The sequence below is a fragment of the Fringilla coelebs genome, assembly GCF_963513975.1.
Source record: "Fringilla coelebs genome assembly, chromosome: 3".
Taxonomy (NCBI): domain Eukaryota; kingdom Metazoa; phylum Chordata; class Aves; order Passeriformes; family Fringillidae; genus Fringilla; species Fringilla coelebs.
Genome location: NC_140030.1, coordinates 70,811,149 through 70,826,357, shown reverse-complemented (window position 1 = coordinate 70,826,357; position 15,209 = coordinate 70,811,149). Strand labels below are relative to the sequence as shown.

Sequence of the window (15,209 nt, the reverse complement as noted above, 5' to 3'; positions counted from 1 at the left end):
GTAGTTTCTTTGGAATTGGAGGCTGCTGGCTTGAGCAGAGGAGGAAAGGCAAGGGTTACCTACTTCCACAACTCTGAAACATCAAGGGCTTTTCAGCTGGGGTGTCTGGGGAGTTCAAGGAGCTGATGGAAGGAGCTGGAAATTTTCTGAGCTGCAAAAGTAGGCACAAATCATGTTCCTAGAACTGTTCTGCAGTAGCTCAGCTTCCTCTCTGGAGGGAGAATCTATCACAAAATTCAGTACCCTGCTCACTTCTTTGGAGTGTACAAAGGAGAAAAGTTCACAGCCTGCAGATTTATGGATCAAGAAACTGATTCAGCTTCTGAGCCATGTAAGAATGCGTGGCCCATCAATCCATAAGCATAAAAAGATCTTGAGAGAATTATGAAGATGCCGACACCTCAGAGTGCAAGAAGATTGAAAGACAACCATATCCTGTATTTATCCTGTAGTCCCGCCTTTCATGCTCAGAAAGAAAATGAAGTTGATGCTCTGTACACTTGTGTCTTGAGAAGAGCCTTCAGAGAAGATTTTGCTTTTATATAGGATCCTCATGTAATACTGCGTGTAATTTTACAGATTCCTTTATAACTCTGAAAAGTAGGGAGGAGAAAATTCCTTGGAGACAAGGCTTCTGAACTGGCATGTGCATGATCAGGTTTATTATTTCTTTTTAATATTTCCTCCACAGGTCTTATTATGAAGATAATAATAAACTATATTGTAAGGCTACGGAGGGTAAAATTGCCCTCCCTCCCTTCAAGAAAGTACCTTCTTGGCTGTGAAGCTTGGGTCAGCAGTGCCTTTTATGCAGTCACAGAGAAGAGTTGTTAAGGGATAATATAAAGGGTCATTATTAGACTTTGCTTTCTAGGATGCATTCTGAAATTTTGAAAGAAATCTTGTTCTAAATGGATGACAGGCAAAATCCAAGAGCATACAGAGGTGAGAAATTAGAATAAAACCACCTTTCAAGTACAATATGATCCGGGCTATTTTTTGTTATAATTTCCTGCTGATTTTGTTCACTTCCATTATTTTCCACTACGGACTTAGTTGATATTTATTAGGAATTAAAAAAACAAATTACACTTAAATTGTTCAAATCAAAAAATTTCAAAACTTATTTTAGAATTTTTGTAAGTTTTTTTTTGTTAACCTGTACCCTTCTTCAGAAGCTTCTGATTCAGTGAATGGGCATTTTATTTCACTGCAAATTGAATTAAAATAAACATGTACAACTTTTCAACCAACATTTGTAGCACAATATTGTAGAGGAGATGTTACCCTCAAAAATCCAAACCACACAACTTCCTGCAGCTCTTCACTGGAGTTATCGCTGCCTAATCGTTCATTAAACATTCTTTTGGCATTTCAGCTCCTGTGGCTCCATTTCTGTGCTATCTGGTCCTTTAAAAACACAGTCACTTTCAGTATTTTTTAATTTGCATGTTTACTTTCAAGCAGCAAAGTGCTTATATGGGGAGTGGAAAATTTCATGTTTCCCTTGGACAGCAGGAAATTGATTTCAAGCCATTCTCAGTTATTGTATGCCACTTGAGAGACCTCAATGTTCCAGTAGCAGAGATGAAAGCCATTCAATTTCTCTTACATATTGCTCTGGTTTTGCCACTTATACTAAGGTGTTACACAAATTTAATGCAACTAACAACATCAATGTTTTTTAGGGATTAGCCTATTGGAAGAAAGATCAAAACAAGTAAAGCTGCTTAGAAATCTCAATCTCAGAAGCAATGGACATCATATTTTCTAACAGCCCTCCCTTTTGGCTCCAAACTCATTAGCTGTACTCATTCACCTCATGTGACTGCCAAATTTCTCAGTCTTTCAGAGGCCGCTTGTCAAAGATTGCTGCGCTCTGAAAGGTGCTGTTCAATCAGGCTCTGGGATGAGGGCAGATACCATCACAGAGTCTTGAGACCTCCTCATTCCACTTCCATGGTCCGCTCCTTGCTCTGCTGCTGTGTGCAAGATTGGGATGACTGCTGAAGAACAGAAAGTAAGGGAGTACAGGGCTGAGAGTGCTCTGGTTTTGTGTTAAATGGACACCAGCAGTGCAACTGAAAAGGCAAACAAACTTCAAACAGAAAAGATTCACCTGTTCTTGAGAGGAGGTACTCTAAAAATGACCACAAATACAAGTATTTAGGAAAGATTATTTCCTTTCTATGTCCCGTTTACTTAATGCATCTCGAGGCAAGTTGTGCATTGTGTCAGCTTCTCTGTTATGTCAGCAAACTCTCAGCTTTCTTCTTTGTATAACTTTCTTTCTTTTCACAGACTAGCTGCCAAGTTAATGATGTGTCTTTTGGTATCTCCTGACTCACGTGCCTTCCTGTATCTCCAGTATCCTGCCGTGGTGCTGAACAATTATTACTTAGGCTATGAAGTTGATTAGTTTATGCCCTTGGCCCAAGGCTGGCAGTGCCGTAGCAAGGGCTAACGGGGCTTTGCCCAGCTGGAGCCAAATCTCCACACAGAGTCTCTCTGGCAATCCACAGGCATAAAGGTGTAAATTAAATACGTGTGTGAGGGTATATATATATATGTTTCAGTAACAGCTGTCTCGGGGTGTTAGCATAGCCAATTTTATCACTGATATATTTCTCTCCTCTTTGTTTTGCCTCTTGTCTTGTTCCTTCTCCCAAGACACAGCAGCACTGCTCCCACTCCTATCGGCACCGTACTTCTATATCAGCAGAGCACAGAAGCCAAGACAGCAACTGCTAGAAAAGCATTTTATTCTTGCATACTTTTTTGGCCTGCATATGCCAAGCACTACAAAAATCTAATTTGCAGTAGGCCAGCTGGCCAGTTTCTCCTAAAAGTTTCATTCTGACCATTCCAAAAAGTACTAAGTGGTTCAGGTCACAGCTGAAGAGGACAAGCTGGATTTAAATCACATCAGGCCATGCTTAAGATATCCACAAGCGATTGCTGCACAGTTTCAGAGTCTGCAGGCCTTTCACACCCAGAACATCCACTGACGTCAATGGAAATTTTGGATGGTGATGGAGAGCAGTGATGCTGTTGACTCCGGCAGTCAAAGCCTTGAGAGTCGATTGTTTGGGTTTTCTCTGCCTCAGTTTGTGTATGCTGTCCCTCAGCACACGCTGAATGCAGCACAAATGCTTGGCTGCATTTACCTCAACACAGCCCTGGGAAATAACAGTGGCCCCCATACCCCGCTGCCAAGGGGGGACAGGCTGGCTGGGGGACTTGTCCAAGCTCTCCCTGAAAATTTGTGATAAGCCATCACTATGGACCTCAAATTCAGCCTCCTGGTGCCCTTTCCAAGCGCTTTCCATGGAAGGCTTTCCATGCTTTTAATCTTTTCGGTAAATGAAGTACTGAAACATTGCATAAAGTGCCTCTCCAAACTGCTGGGGCCTGCAGGGAATTGCCTAATCCACTTGGGTTACATTAAAAATAATGTGGGTTTGTGGTTCAGGTTTTCTTCCAAAAACCAGTTTGATTAACTAATCTTTTAAAGGCCAACATTAGCAAACCCATTCATACTGGGCCATGCAGGATGCAGTTTAGTTGTGACTTTGGTGCCAGTGCATCTCCCAAGCCATCCAAAACACAGCCTCTGCTCTTTAATGCAACACACACCTGCAGTGGGCAAGGAAAAAAGGGCTCTGAAGCTGATCTGACAGCAGGGATGCCCTTCCCCAGAAGGTGGCTGAGGAGGCTGGTGATGCTGAGGAGCTGTGGTGCTGAGCTGCTCCCTGTCCGGGAGAAGCTGCTTCTCTTCAGGCAGGCAGAGCCCCGGGGGTTTTTCTAGTTGCAACTGCAGAGGATAAAAGTGAGGAGCAAGAGCCTTTAGGGGAATGTCCCTCTGGAGATCCACCAGCCCCAGGCCACTTCCATGTGACTGGTGCAGCGGGAGATCCTCAGGAAGGTCTGAATTCATCAGCATTAAGTTGCTGTGAGCAGTCAGCATCCTGTTTTGGAGGATGGCAGCAGCCATTTGGTGCATGGTACAAGCAGGAGCATTCCTGCTGGGCTTAGGCATTAAGGACATCTGCTCACCAGCCAGTCTCCTGGGATGAAAATACCTGCAAGTGCCTGCAACACCTGGCTGTGCCAGCATGCTCCTTGAACTGGGCATTCCCTGCCCTTGTTGCTCCTTGATGAACCCAGGAGGAGGAAGAGGTGCAGAGTTTAACTAGCAATCAAATGGTCATCTTCAAATTTTATGGCCAACCATAGCCAGCACACAAATTGGATTTAAAGAATCAATGTGACATTTGCTTTGGGCAAGAAAGCTGTTTTAAGGGAATTACAGAGCCCTGTTATGAATTCCCTATTTCATTCTTGGGCTTTTTTGAACTCTTGAGTAAATGCTGTCTGATGATGTGGCGCTGCTCATTTTCTCAGCTTGCTCTGTAGCTCCCTAAGGATTGTCATTAGCCTCCATAGAGATCATTAGCTGCTCCTCACACCCTGCCCTGGCTGCCTGTGCCTGGCTGTCCGTGGTGCTGCTGGAGCTGACAGTCCTTTGCCTGTTCTCCATTCGGGCGTGGTTCTGGGTCCCAGCACACTCTCCATCACAGCCCACTGTGCAAATGTTCCCTCCAGCTCATCTTCCAGCCCTGGCTCAAACACCAGCAGGAACTGTGCCTCCCTGGGCACACCAGTGACCCCCAGGAACCCTCGAGGCTTTCATCCCCCTCCTGCCCCTTTCAGCTTCAGGCCCTGCTGCTGTGGAGGTGAATGTGCAGTGTGAGCCCCTCCTGGCCCCTGCTCTGGTGGGCTCCAACAAAGATTTGAGGCCAATCCTGAGTGCTTCACAAGATCAAGTCAAGGGCTGCATTTCTCATGGGCTCAGAAAAAAAGGTGCTTCACAAAGCAATCTTTGAGTGAAACTAAAAAGCTCATTTCTGTGTTCAAGTGCGATGCCTGCCTGGTCTGTGGGTGTTTGGAGCTTGCACATAGCAACAGTTTTACATTTTATTTGTATAATGCTGGTTGTCTAGACGAGCATAAAGTACTTCAGGCTCTGGGTACCTCTGGGGTCTAAAGGCAGAAAATGTTGGATAATTCATGATAATTTCAGCTGGCTGACTGCTGAAGGTATCTTGTCACATTAAAAGCTTCTTCTTGCCAGGAATACTTGCTGCATTTTCTGAAATGTGGTTTGGTCTTGTTCTTTTAAAGCTTTTTTATTTAAATGTTAGTTTAAACAGTCTCTCATTAAGGTTTCTGAGTCTGTTCTAAGACTTGTCTTGAAAATGTGTATTCAGGTGGTTTGTAAGATTTGTATTATTTGCTTCTTTTGGAGCCATTCTGGTCTATTATGTAAATCCATAGCTAAGCATTTCCTGGGACCATTTATTGTGCAAATGTCTAGTATGGCACGTGTGCAGTGCTGAGCAGAACCAATTGCTTCTATCTCTCTAGTTCAGAGAAGGTCAGTCTGTGGATTTTTTATTTCATTTATTTTTTTCTTTCATTTAAGAGAAGACAATTTTCTCATTCCATTGCCTATCAGAATGTATTTTCTGCAAATGAGCTGGAAACTCCCAGAACAGATAAAAGTTTAAAGGCAGAACACCAGCCCCAAACTAAGTGTAGAAACAAGTAATCAAGTCAGTCGCAGGCACAGACATTTAAAAGTGGCAGCTGGGTGCTTGATTGGCTTCTGTGGTAATTTCTTGCATTTAATAATGTGCCTACAGAAAAATATGCATGTGGCAAAGGGTTTCATTTTTTTTAATGAAAGCCATTAGAGTATTTTAGATAAGCCACCCATTGTATCTGTCCCCAGATACAGTGGGGATTGTCACTGGGGCTGATGTTACCTCTGGGGCTGCAGTGCTGCCATTCCCATTAGGAAGGGTATAAGGAGGCTGAAGGGCCAGGGTTTGCAGCCCTAGCTCAGTGTGCAGCCCCAGCACAGACAGACTGGGTGAGTACAGACATCTCTGAGGGGTAACAGGTCCTTGGCCGTGGGCTGCAGCCTTCCTCAGTGTGCACTGCAGGCAGCACGGCAGGCAGAGCACACCAGCACACCCAGGACAGCTCTCAGACCTCTGCCTCATGGAAGCTGAGGAGAAACTTGTGCCCTCCCAGCGCCTGGAGGCACTTTTCCCGAGGAAAGCTGCAGGCAGGGGTACCCAGGTTGTGTTGTAGGAGCCTCAAACCAGCGGGGCAATAAAAGCCATGGCAGGAGTCCCGGGCATCTCTGTGCAAAGTGCTGAGGCCAGCAGGTTTATTCACAGCATTTATGATCTGGGACACACCACAGGAGCCTCCGTGCAACTGTTCTGCTGGCATGTGAACCTGTGGTGACTCAGGAAAAAGGCGCTCGGGGACTGTCTTGATAAGGAACAGGAGCTAGCTCTAAAATAAACACGCAGGAAAAGCAAATCCCCATCTCTCTAAAGGTGCAATCAACAGGCAGCCCTCATCCTGCCACTTTAAAGCACCCTGGGACTTTGCTGCTCTGTGCCCCAGCTTGCACATCTGTAAAATGGATTTCTTGAGCTCACCCTTTTCTTGCACTGCTTTGAAATCCACCCATCTGAGAGGCTTATTTTGTCATGGCTACCCTTTGGGTCAGTGCTGGCTCAGAGGGGAAGGAAGCAAAGCTGGAGATACGATCCCTTTTTCTGCAAAACGCATCTTTACTTTTCTGGAGAGCATTCTTGAAGAATATATTGATTTAGCTTGCATTTTATCTGTACAGCAGTCATGCTTACCTCCACTTGTGAGCTTAATGCATGAGAAATGCTGTGGTCCTAACGGGATGAATTACAACAAACGTCCTTGTGGGGTTTTTCACTGGGAGAAATTAAACTTGAGTCTAGTTTCCTTCTCTCCTATTACTGTCAACACATCTTGTCTCTCTGCTTTTCTTTTGCTTCCTACAACTGGCTTACAAGTCCTCCCAGAAGACATGGCATGACATTTTAGTCCATGTCTTTTTTTTTTGTACATGGAACAGAAAATGTGAGACTGTTGCACATCTGCAGATTATTTACCCATGCAGGCCTAATTGGTGCAGGGATTAGCAAAACGCGTTTTGCCTGCCAATCTCTAATCAAGAAGACGGATTCACTGGCACAGTGGTGGCTTTGCTGTGCTCTGGGGAGGTGATGCTCACTCTGCTGAAAATCAGAAGCAATTTAGCCAAATTCAATTTGCAGGTACAGACCTTGCAAGGTCAAAGTAAGAAGCACAGTCTACAAAGAAATAATATTACCCTCTAAGAGCAATGGCAGATCCAATTCTGGTTTGCAGGAAGAGGCTCCAGTATGAGCACTGAGACAATGAAAAAATTCTAGCAAAAGTTAACAGTCTGGAAAGGAGAAATAACTGGCTAGTGCAAAGTATTTCCTTAGGGTGTGTATTGCTCCCAGAAATTTTCTACCTTACTGCAGATTTTCCAAAGATGTAATGGCAGTTTCAATGGCTTACAACTCTTTTTGGCATAGGTTTGTTCTGCAGGGAGTATCACGAGACCAAACCCCTGGCCTGGGGCAACACACTGTGTGTACTTTTTCTCGTTCTTGTCTACCTTTTCTCTTCATAGGTAGGATTTTCTTTTTTTCAGAATGGGGGAAAAGCATTAATTCCAGTGTTGGCAAGATTTTATAAATTCATTTGCACGAGGTTCAGAGAAGTGGGGAAACATCACGACTGCCTAGCAATGGTTAAAGACAAAACAGGCAGTGGAAGATGAATAATGTTAAATATATAATTGTTAACTCAGTGGGGGGAAAGTGGAGCTTTACTGTCGTATTTCATTTGCAAGTTTTATTTGAATGCAACACCTGCTTTCAATATAATTAACTCTTACTTAGCATAGAATGTTGGCACTGATGACTTCTGATTTACTTCACTGGGGATGCTTGATTCCAGTGGCGGAGTTATTTTGCAAGTATTGTGCTGGAGACTTGCCTAATGGAGTAGAGCTAATTTGCCATTTGCTGGGTTAATGAAGATACTCACAAAAACAGTGTGAAGAACAAGACCTAGTACACGAAACCTAAAGAAACCAGCTAACAATTTAGAGTTAAGACACAAACAAAAGACTGCTGTGCCTTAGGCTTTTCTGTAGCATCTTTTACCCCAATTCCTGTAGTGCTGTAGCAGCCTTCAGGTTGTCTGAACATGAATGTGGCACTTTTGGGTGGAAGCAAACTTTCCTGTATTGCTGCTGTGGCAATTAAGCCAGCACATTTTCCTTCCCATCTCCTTCCTCTGATATCCATTCCAGTCCTACACAGACCTTAACAAAGGCTCTTGCCTTTGTTAATGCCTTGCATTTATATTTTAAACCAATTGCCGAGATTACAATGGAGTGCCAGCTCACGATGGCAGAATTGAGGAAAACAATGCAGGAAGATGGTTTATCTCAAAAATGCAGCATTAGACCCTGCAATGCCGCAGCTCCTTGCTGTGTGCTGCCGCCTTAACTGCACACAGCTCGACACTTGCAGGAATTTACTCCTCACACTGAGGATTATAGGGGAGATCCTCTCAGCGGAGGGGCTCTGCAGGGCAGCTTCTCTGCCAAAGAGAAGCCATGCTCAGCATGATCTGGGCATTCACAGGGCCAGGGCACACCTGAGCTTTGCAACCACTTTCCCTGTAACCTTTCTGGCTGTAACCTTTGCAACCACTTTCCCTGTAACCTTTCTGTCGTCCACACCCAAAGTCCCCCTGTTCCATGGGCGAAGCAGGGTGCTCCCAGCAAGCAAAACTGTATCATCAAGAGAGTACCTAAGCAGCTTTTGAGTTGAGGAGGAAGGTGAGAGCAGCAGGTGCAGGATTTCTGGTGATGTGACCAGGAATAGGTTTGGTCAGTCTAAGATGACAATTTCTTTTTTAACACAGTGTGGGGGTTAACACAGTGGATGTGCCTGTGTCTGTGCTGGGCCCAGAAATTAGTGGACAGCAGGAACAGTTGTGTTCAAATGTTCTGCCCAAATATTTAAGATGAAGGTTGGTTTTTCTGGAGTCATCCCTGAGTGTTTTGAGCTTCCAGCATAGGTTATACCACAGTCCTGCCTTGCTCCCCATAACTATTTAACTACCATTACTCACTGAAAACTCTCTTCATCAAAGGCTTCCTGGTATGGCTTCGCAAGCTGTGCTACAGCACCAAGGAAAAATCAGCTTTCCCAGTAAGCAGTGACAAACCTGGGGAGACAATTAATTGTGAGAGGTTTATTGTATGGCACACAGTCATTCTGGTGCACAAAATATGCCACTTTCTCCCAGATGCTCCTCATGCTTTGCTGAAGGTGCCAGGTCCAAGGCAGCCATCTGACCCGTCTGCAGGAGTGCCCCTGACTGGAACAGCAGGGCTCACTGCTGATGTGGGTGCATGGCTGGCAGCACCCTCCACAGCCCTAGGAGTGCTCTGTGCTGGGCAAGGAAATCTCTGCCACAAGGAGGTCTCCTTTGAAAGCTGGAGCCAGCCTATGAAAAGTCATTCACGCTTGGGGAAGCCAGCCAGAACAACTGAAAGGAAGCTCTATTGTATAGGGCAAAGAGAGACCCCCAAAGTGGGCACTGCAGCTCAGGGCAAGGCTGTCCTTTGGGGCAGCGTGGCACTACACTGGATCCAGGCTGTGATGCCATAGGAGTCCAGTGGTATTTACTGAACAATCATCAGGCCCACAAGACAGTAAAAGCACATGCTGCTGCTGTATATGAAGTAGTGATAGCCACTTCTATATGTGTGGAACAGATTTTTGGCAGGAGGAACTTTATTCCCCCAGGATGAATCCCAACATAAATTCCATTTTTGTCCTTTCATTTGAGTACAGGCTTCCTGTTCCTCTCATACTAATCTTGCTTCATGTCATTTAATTGTAACTGTGCCTGTGTTTCTTTGTTTTCACAGCATGAGGCTGGCTGCCTATGACACCCTGGCAGTGAAACCCTCCATGGTGTCTTAGGAGGCGGGTTAAAGCCTCTAACGAAGTTTGGGACTGGCTTTTTCAGTGTGCCTCTGCTTCCTTTTGCACTCCCTGTGTCCCCTGTGGCAGGGGTCTGGTACAGTCAGCGCTGTGCAGGACTGAAGGCCAGACCTGAAGTGGGTATACTGTTTGTGGAAGGGGAGAATGGATCCTGCTGAGCAAAGGCAGCATCTGTCAGGGTCATGAGCATCCCTGAACAGCCCAGCACAGCTCCAGCAGGTGGGAAGTCAAGCTGTGGTTTGTAGTGCAGATGGGCAGCTCTTCTACTGATTCAGAGAGGTAGTTAACAGGTTTGGCAGGGAATAGGCTGCTGCCAGCAGGCAGTCGTGCAGAGGACAAGGGACACAATGCAGAACCAGCAGCTCAAATGAAAGAGCCTGTGTACAGGGTCATCTCATCCAGAGATGGGCAAGTTCTGCATAGCTGTGATTTGATACAAAGGACTGGCAGGCAACAAAACCCAATAAACACAAAAAATGTGTTTCCTCTACCATGCAGGGTAGCAGAGGGGCTGTAGGCTGGTGTAGGCTTGTGGATGCAGAGATCTGATGAGGCTCAAAGAATGGATGGGGGTTTTTTAGGTACTCATCTGGTTCAGCCCTGTCTGCTGGGAAAGTGGATCAAAACAACGCTTTCGTCAGTATCCAAATAATGATCTTTACATGCCCAGTCTCGGGAAACAAACAGCCTGAAATTCATGACAGCAGTGAAAAACTATTCGTCCATCACTGTCAGCAGGAAATTTAATTCTGGTCAGGTTTTGTCAGAACACCCCAATAAAGAACTTCAGGGCCCCGGGGAGGTTGCAGGTTTGAAAGTGAGCAATGGCAGTGCAGGCCAGGGCACTGTGCAGGCTGCTGGCCTCAGCCCCAGCCCCCAGGCTGATTCATTCCCTCTGTGTGGTGCTGAATTTCCACGCAGCTGGCAGCTTGCAGCTCGCAGCCAGGCAGGCACAGGCTGCAGGAGGGTTTCCCCCCAGCCCTGCAGCCCCATGCCAGCCCTGCCAGCAGGGCCAAGCTGCCCTCACCACCTCTGTGTCCTGCTGCTGCATTCAGGACAGACAAACTGCTGGTGCTTCTGCTCTTTGTGCCAGGGCTGAACCTGCCCAAGCTGCCTCCTGCTCGGGAATTCACAGCATCCCCAGCCTGGACTGCACACCTGAGCTCCTGACTGCCCACTGCTGCTCCAGCGTGTCCCTGGGTGCTACCGTGCCATATTGTCACCTCCAGGGGAGCAGGCAGCTGCCTGCCACCCCCTCCTGCTCCTGCCCTGATGCTGCTGGAGATTTGAGCCAGGTCCTTCCCCTCGGGTGGAAAAACCCCAGACCAGGCTCCTGCAAGGCTTCTTCCAGCCCCACACAGCAGATCAGGCGGGCACCAGCTTCCCATGGCTTCAGCAGGAGCAGGGAGCTAGGGGCTCTGCTGCCGAGTCTGGGCCCTCAGCATCCTGGTGCCCTCAGGGGTGAAGGGAGGAGGATGGCCCCACGCTGCTTCAAGATGTTCTCTGTGAAGGGACTGGTGGGAAGAGCGAGATTTCGCCTCCTGTCGCCACCTCTCCCTTTGCTCTTTCTTTGCAGCCCCCTCCCTTGTTTGCAGCCCCTGCCTGCTTGTATCCTGTGCAGGTGCTGGCTGTTGCAGCAGAAGCTGAAACTTGTTTTTTTCTCTCCTCTTTAAGGTGTGTGCCTCTCTTTCCCCGAAGGAAAAGGAGAGGAGCAAAAAAAGCCATATATTTGCTGCAGACTGTGTCTGGCTTATGTAATAACACTGCCTTTCTCTCCTTGTTTTAGGGAGTGCTGCCGATTTTTTGGAGACAATGGCTTGACTTTGAAGGTGTTTTTTACCAAGGCAGCGCCCTTTGGTGTTCTTTGGACACTCACAAACTACCTTTACTTACATGCAATAAAGAAAATAAACACTACGGATGTCTCCGTGTTGTTCTGCTGCAACAAAGCTTTTGTGTTCTTGCTTTCATGGATCGTTCTGAGGGACAGGTTCATGGGAGTGAGGGTAAGTGACTCCTTATCTCTGTCTCCCCTCTTCCCCCTCACCCTCGTGTCTTTCCTTTACCCCTTGCCTCCTGCCAGCTGAGTCAAGCAGCACCCGTGCAGACAGCTGTGTGGGCACAGAAGTCCTTGTGGAGCAGGGCTGCATCCTTCCCTGCAGCCTTCCCAGGTGCCTGTGACCTCCTGGAGCCCCTGGCTCCCCCAGCCCAATGCCTTTGGGCACATTCCTTCAGGAAAGAGGTGACTTGCTCCGGAGTGGGTCACGAAGGATATGTGCTGTCTTCATTCCGCTGTGGATGTGTGTCAGCCCTTGCCAACGCCCTCCAAGTGACCATTCCCAAGCTGCCACCAGACCTGGGTGTTCCCAACTGCACATCCTCACGAGTCCTGGCTGCGCACAATGCCCTTCTGGTCCCATCCTGGGAATTCAACAGGGCCCTCACCTTCCCACGTGTGACAGCAGGCTTGCAGGGTGGGACAGCTGTCTTCTGCAGCTCCTGTGTGTGTGCAGGTGCAGCAGCTGCAGACAGGAGAGGAGAGCTGGGCTGCCCTTGCCCACCTGTGGCCCGGACGTGTGTGTCCACAGGGACTTGCATTTGGCCAGCAGCTGTGGGCTGCTCTTCTGGTGGCACCCCAAATGTTTGCTTGCACCTTTAGTTCTGCACCCCACGGAATGCCTCTGCCTCCCTGCTGGCCCTGCTGCCATTGTAGCAGCCCTCAGCACGTCTTGGGCAGCAGAGTGGGTGGGTGGGTAACCCACCTCCCCGGGGCCCAGGAGCTCCTGCCAGGGCCAGGAGCAACTGCAAGGAAAAGGCACCAGTGGGTTCCTCTTTCCCTGCTTCACCAATTAATCTTAATTAATAATCAAGATCAACAGCAATAACTCTAATTATTCCTGTCTCCTGCCCACTGCTTGAGGAGCTCCCTGCTCACCCACCCAGGCTGGTGGTGCTAGGAGGTTGTTGCATGGAGTAGCTGAGAGTTAACTTTTCAGGAAGTATTGCTCTCTGGCAGGAAAATTTGGCAGGAGGCCTTGGCCAGCCTTTCAGTGGTGGCAGCCAAGAGGCTGCTCAGGGGATGGTTGCAAAATGTACCTGCCAAAAGCTCAGCGTGGCCAGCTGGTGTCTGCCCACCCCTCTGCCCAAGTAGCCCTACCCTAAAAACAAATTAACTGTGATTTTTGAGTGCAGAAGCAAGGCTATCCTGAAATGATCCTGGAGCTAGGGAAGTCTCATTGTTACCAAAGCTGGATGTGCTGGCCATTTTGATAAATGAAAATAAAAAAAGGTATTTTTGTGTCTTCATCTCTCTTGTGGCACTCTCAGCTGTAGCAGTGGTGGGACACCAGGAGTGATGGCGTACGGAGGGGTGACCACTGCAATCTGCAGCTTGCTCCTCAGTCTGACTGTGCTATCTCCCACCATGGGACATGGCTGTGGTGTGGAGGGAAAGAAACCAGCCTGTGTGTGTAGGGATACCCACATGGGCACATACATGCTGGACTAGAGGTGCTTCTTGGGCTCTCCTGAGTTTATTGCCATGATGGAAAAGCCAGGACGGTCAGGGACTTTACAGCAGCTTCTTGGGAGGGTTGTCTTGTGCCATGGCAGGGGACATGCACTGGGGGATGAACCCTGTTCTGTATGCCTCCCTTCTCAAAGGGGCAGAAGGAGTGGAAGGAGCAGAGAAGCAGACCCAGGTGCTGGTCCTGGCCATGTCCAGCTGTCTTTTGTTTCCTATCTGCTCTACTCTGGGGAAGCAGCAAAGAAGCAGAAGAGGGGCCAGAGCAGTGGTGGCTGTGTGATACTCCTGCCATGTGTTCCAGCCCCTCCCTGTGGAACCTGGCAGTGGTGAGATTGTGGCAGGGGGGCTTCCTGAGAAGGAGCCCAGCTGTCTCCTGAAACCAAGAAGGAACACACCTTCCCAGGTGACAGGCCAGCAAGGGACCTGGGTGCAGGGAGAAGGGGTTTGCGGACAGACTGGGCTATTTGCTCTTAAGCACTTGTGGCACCCTGACCTGTGGCAATATGAGAGTGAGAAGGCACTTGTCCTTGGAGATTGGAAGGGCACATGGCAGCACAGCAGTTCTACCACCCAGCTTTGTGTGGCACAGTGGGAGTGCTGGGGCACTCCTGTCTGCAGAGGACATAGCATGGAATCTTTGGAGAGAATAATTTTCTTCCCTCTCTCCTCTCTTTTTTGCGCAGCCCATGTGAAAAGCAGCAGGCAGAAAGAGCTGCTGGGGATAGCCTCAGGATGACCCCAGAACACTGCCTTCTTCCTGGGGCTGGCAACCAGGAGGAAAGACAGCTGCTAGGGCTTCCCTGGAGTGACCTGGGGGCTGCAGCCGCCACACAGCCCGGCCCCAAAGCACATGGTGCCTCGGGGCCACACTGTGTCAGAGCTGCTGACCCTCTTAGAGGCACCCTGTGAGAGGGGATTTGGCAGACAAGGCCACAAGGGGGAGAGTGCCTTCCCATGCTCCTACTCCGTCCCCACACCAGTGCAGCAGGATGGATATGCCACAGCAGAGCTCTGACTGCACATTTGGGTGTCCATGTTCATGCCCACTAACAGAGGCAAGGTGAGAAAGGCAGCTGCTCAGTGCAGTTAAAGCAAATACAGTTATCTACTTGGCCTTCAGAAGGACAACTACTAGCTCTCTAAGCACATACATCACAATTTAGCTGGAATATAAGTGTAAGAGCAATTAAGAGTTACATCCTTGCCATTCAGGTACTTTTAAGTACCTTCATCTCTCCTGATGAAGTCGAGCTTTTCCCCCTTGCCCTTCACTGTGCCCAGAGAATGACTGGCTGGGCTGGGAGCTGTCCAAGACGCGGAGATAATGAAGCTGTGAGTGCCTGCAGCACTGCCTCTGTGAACCCTGCAGTGCTGTGGCATCTGTGGGCACTGTGGCATGTGAGCAGCCTGTCACCGCCACCAACAACGCGCTGCATAGACAGGCTGAAAGGCGTTTGGAGAAGGTGTCTGGGGCACCCCTGGCAGGTCAACAGGACACTGCAAACGGGGGCCAAGGCTCATCTGACACTTGTGACGTGCTTGATGGAAGGGGCAAGGACCTCTGCCCCAGCACAGCTGTTTGCAGACTGCATTTATTTGCTTTGATCTTTGACTTTGGTGTTTCCCTCCATGCTGCAGTGAATAAAACAGCTGAGGATCCAAGACAGCCATCACCTGCAAGTGCCTCCTGTGTACATAACATATAGACAAGCACATCTGCCTGT

The 15,209-nt window shown here is 48.2% G+C and overlaps 1 protein-coding gene across 2 annotated transcripts in view; it reads left to right on the top strand.

Moving 5' to 3' along the window:
• SLC35F3 (solute carrier family 35 member F3) overlaps window positions 1-15,209 on the top strand; it is a gene marked incomplete at both ends in the record, with an annotated part of 157,782 nt that overhangs the window by 134,732 nt on the left and 7,841 nt on the right. For both annotated transcript variants that reach the window (XM_084202755.1, XM_084202756.1), the window contains one exon: window positions 11,746-11,965. In XM_084202755.1, the coding sequence (XP_084058881.1) occupies window positions 11,746-11,965 (220 nt within the window). The remainder of the gene's footprint in view (window positions 1-11,745; window positions 11,966-15,209) is intronic.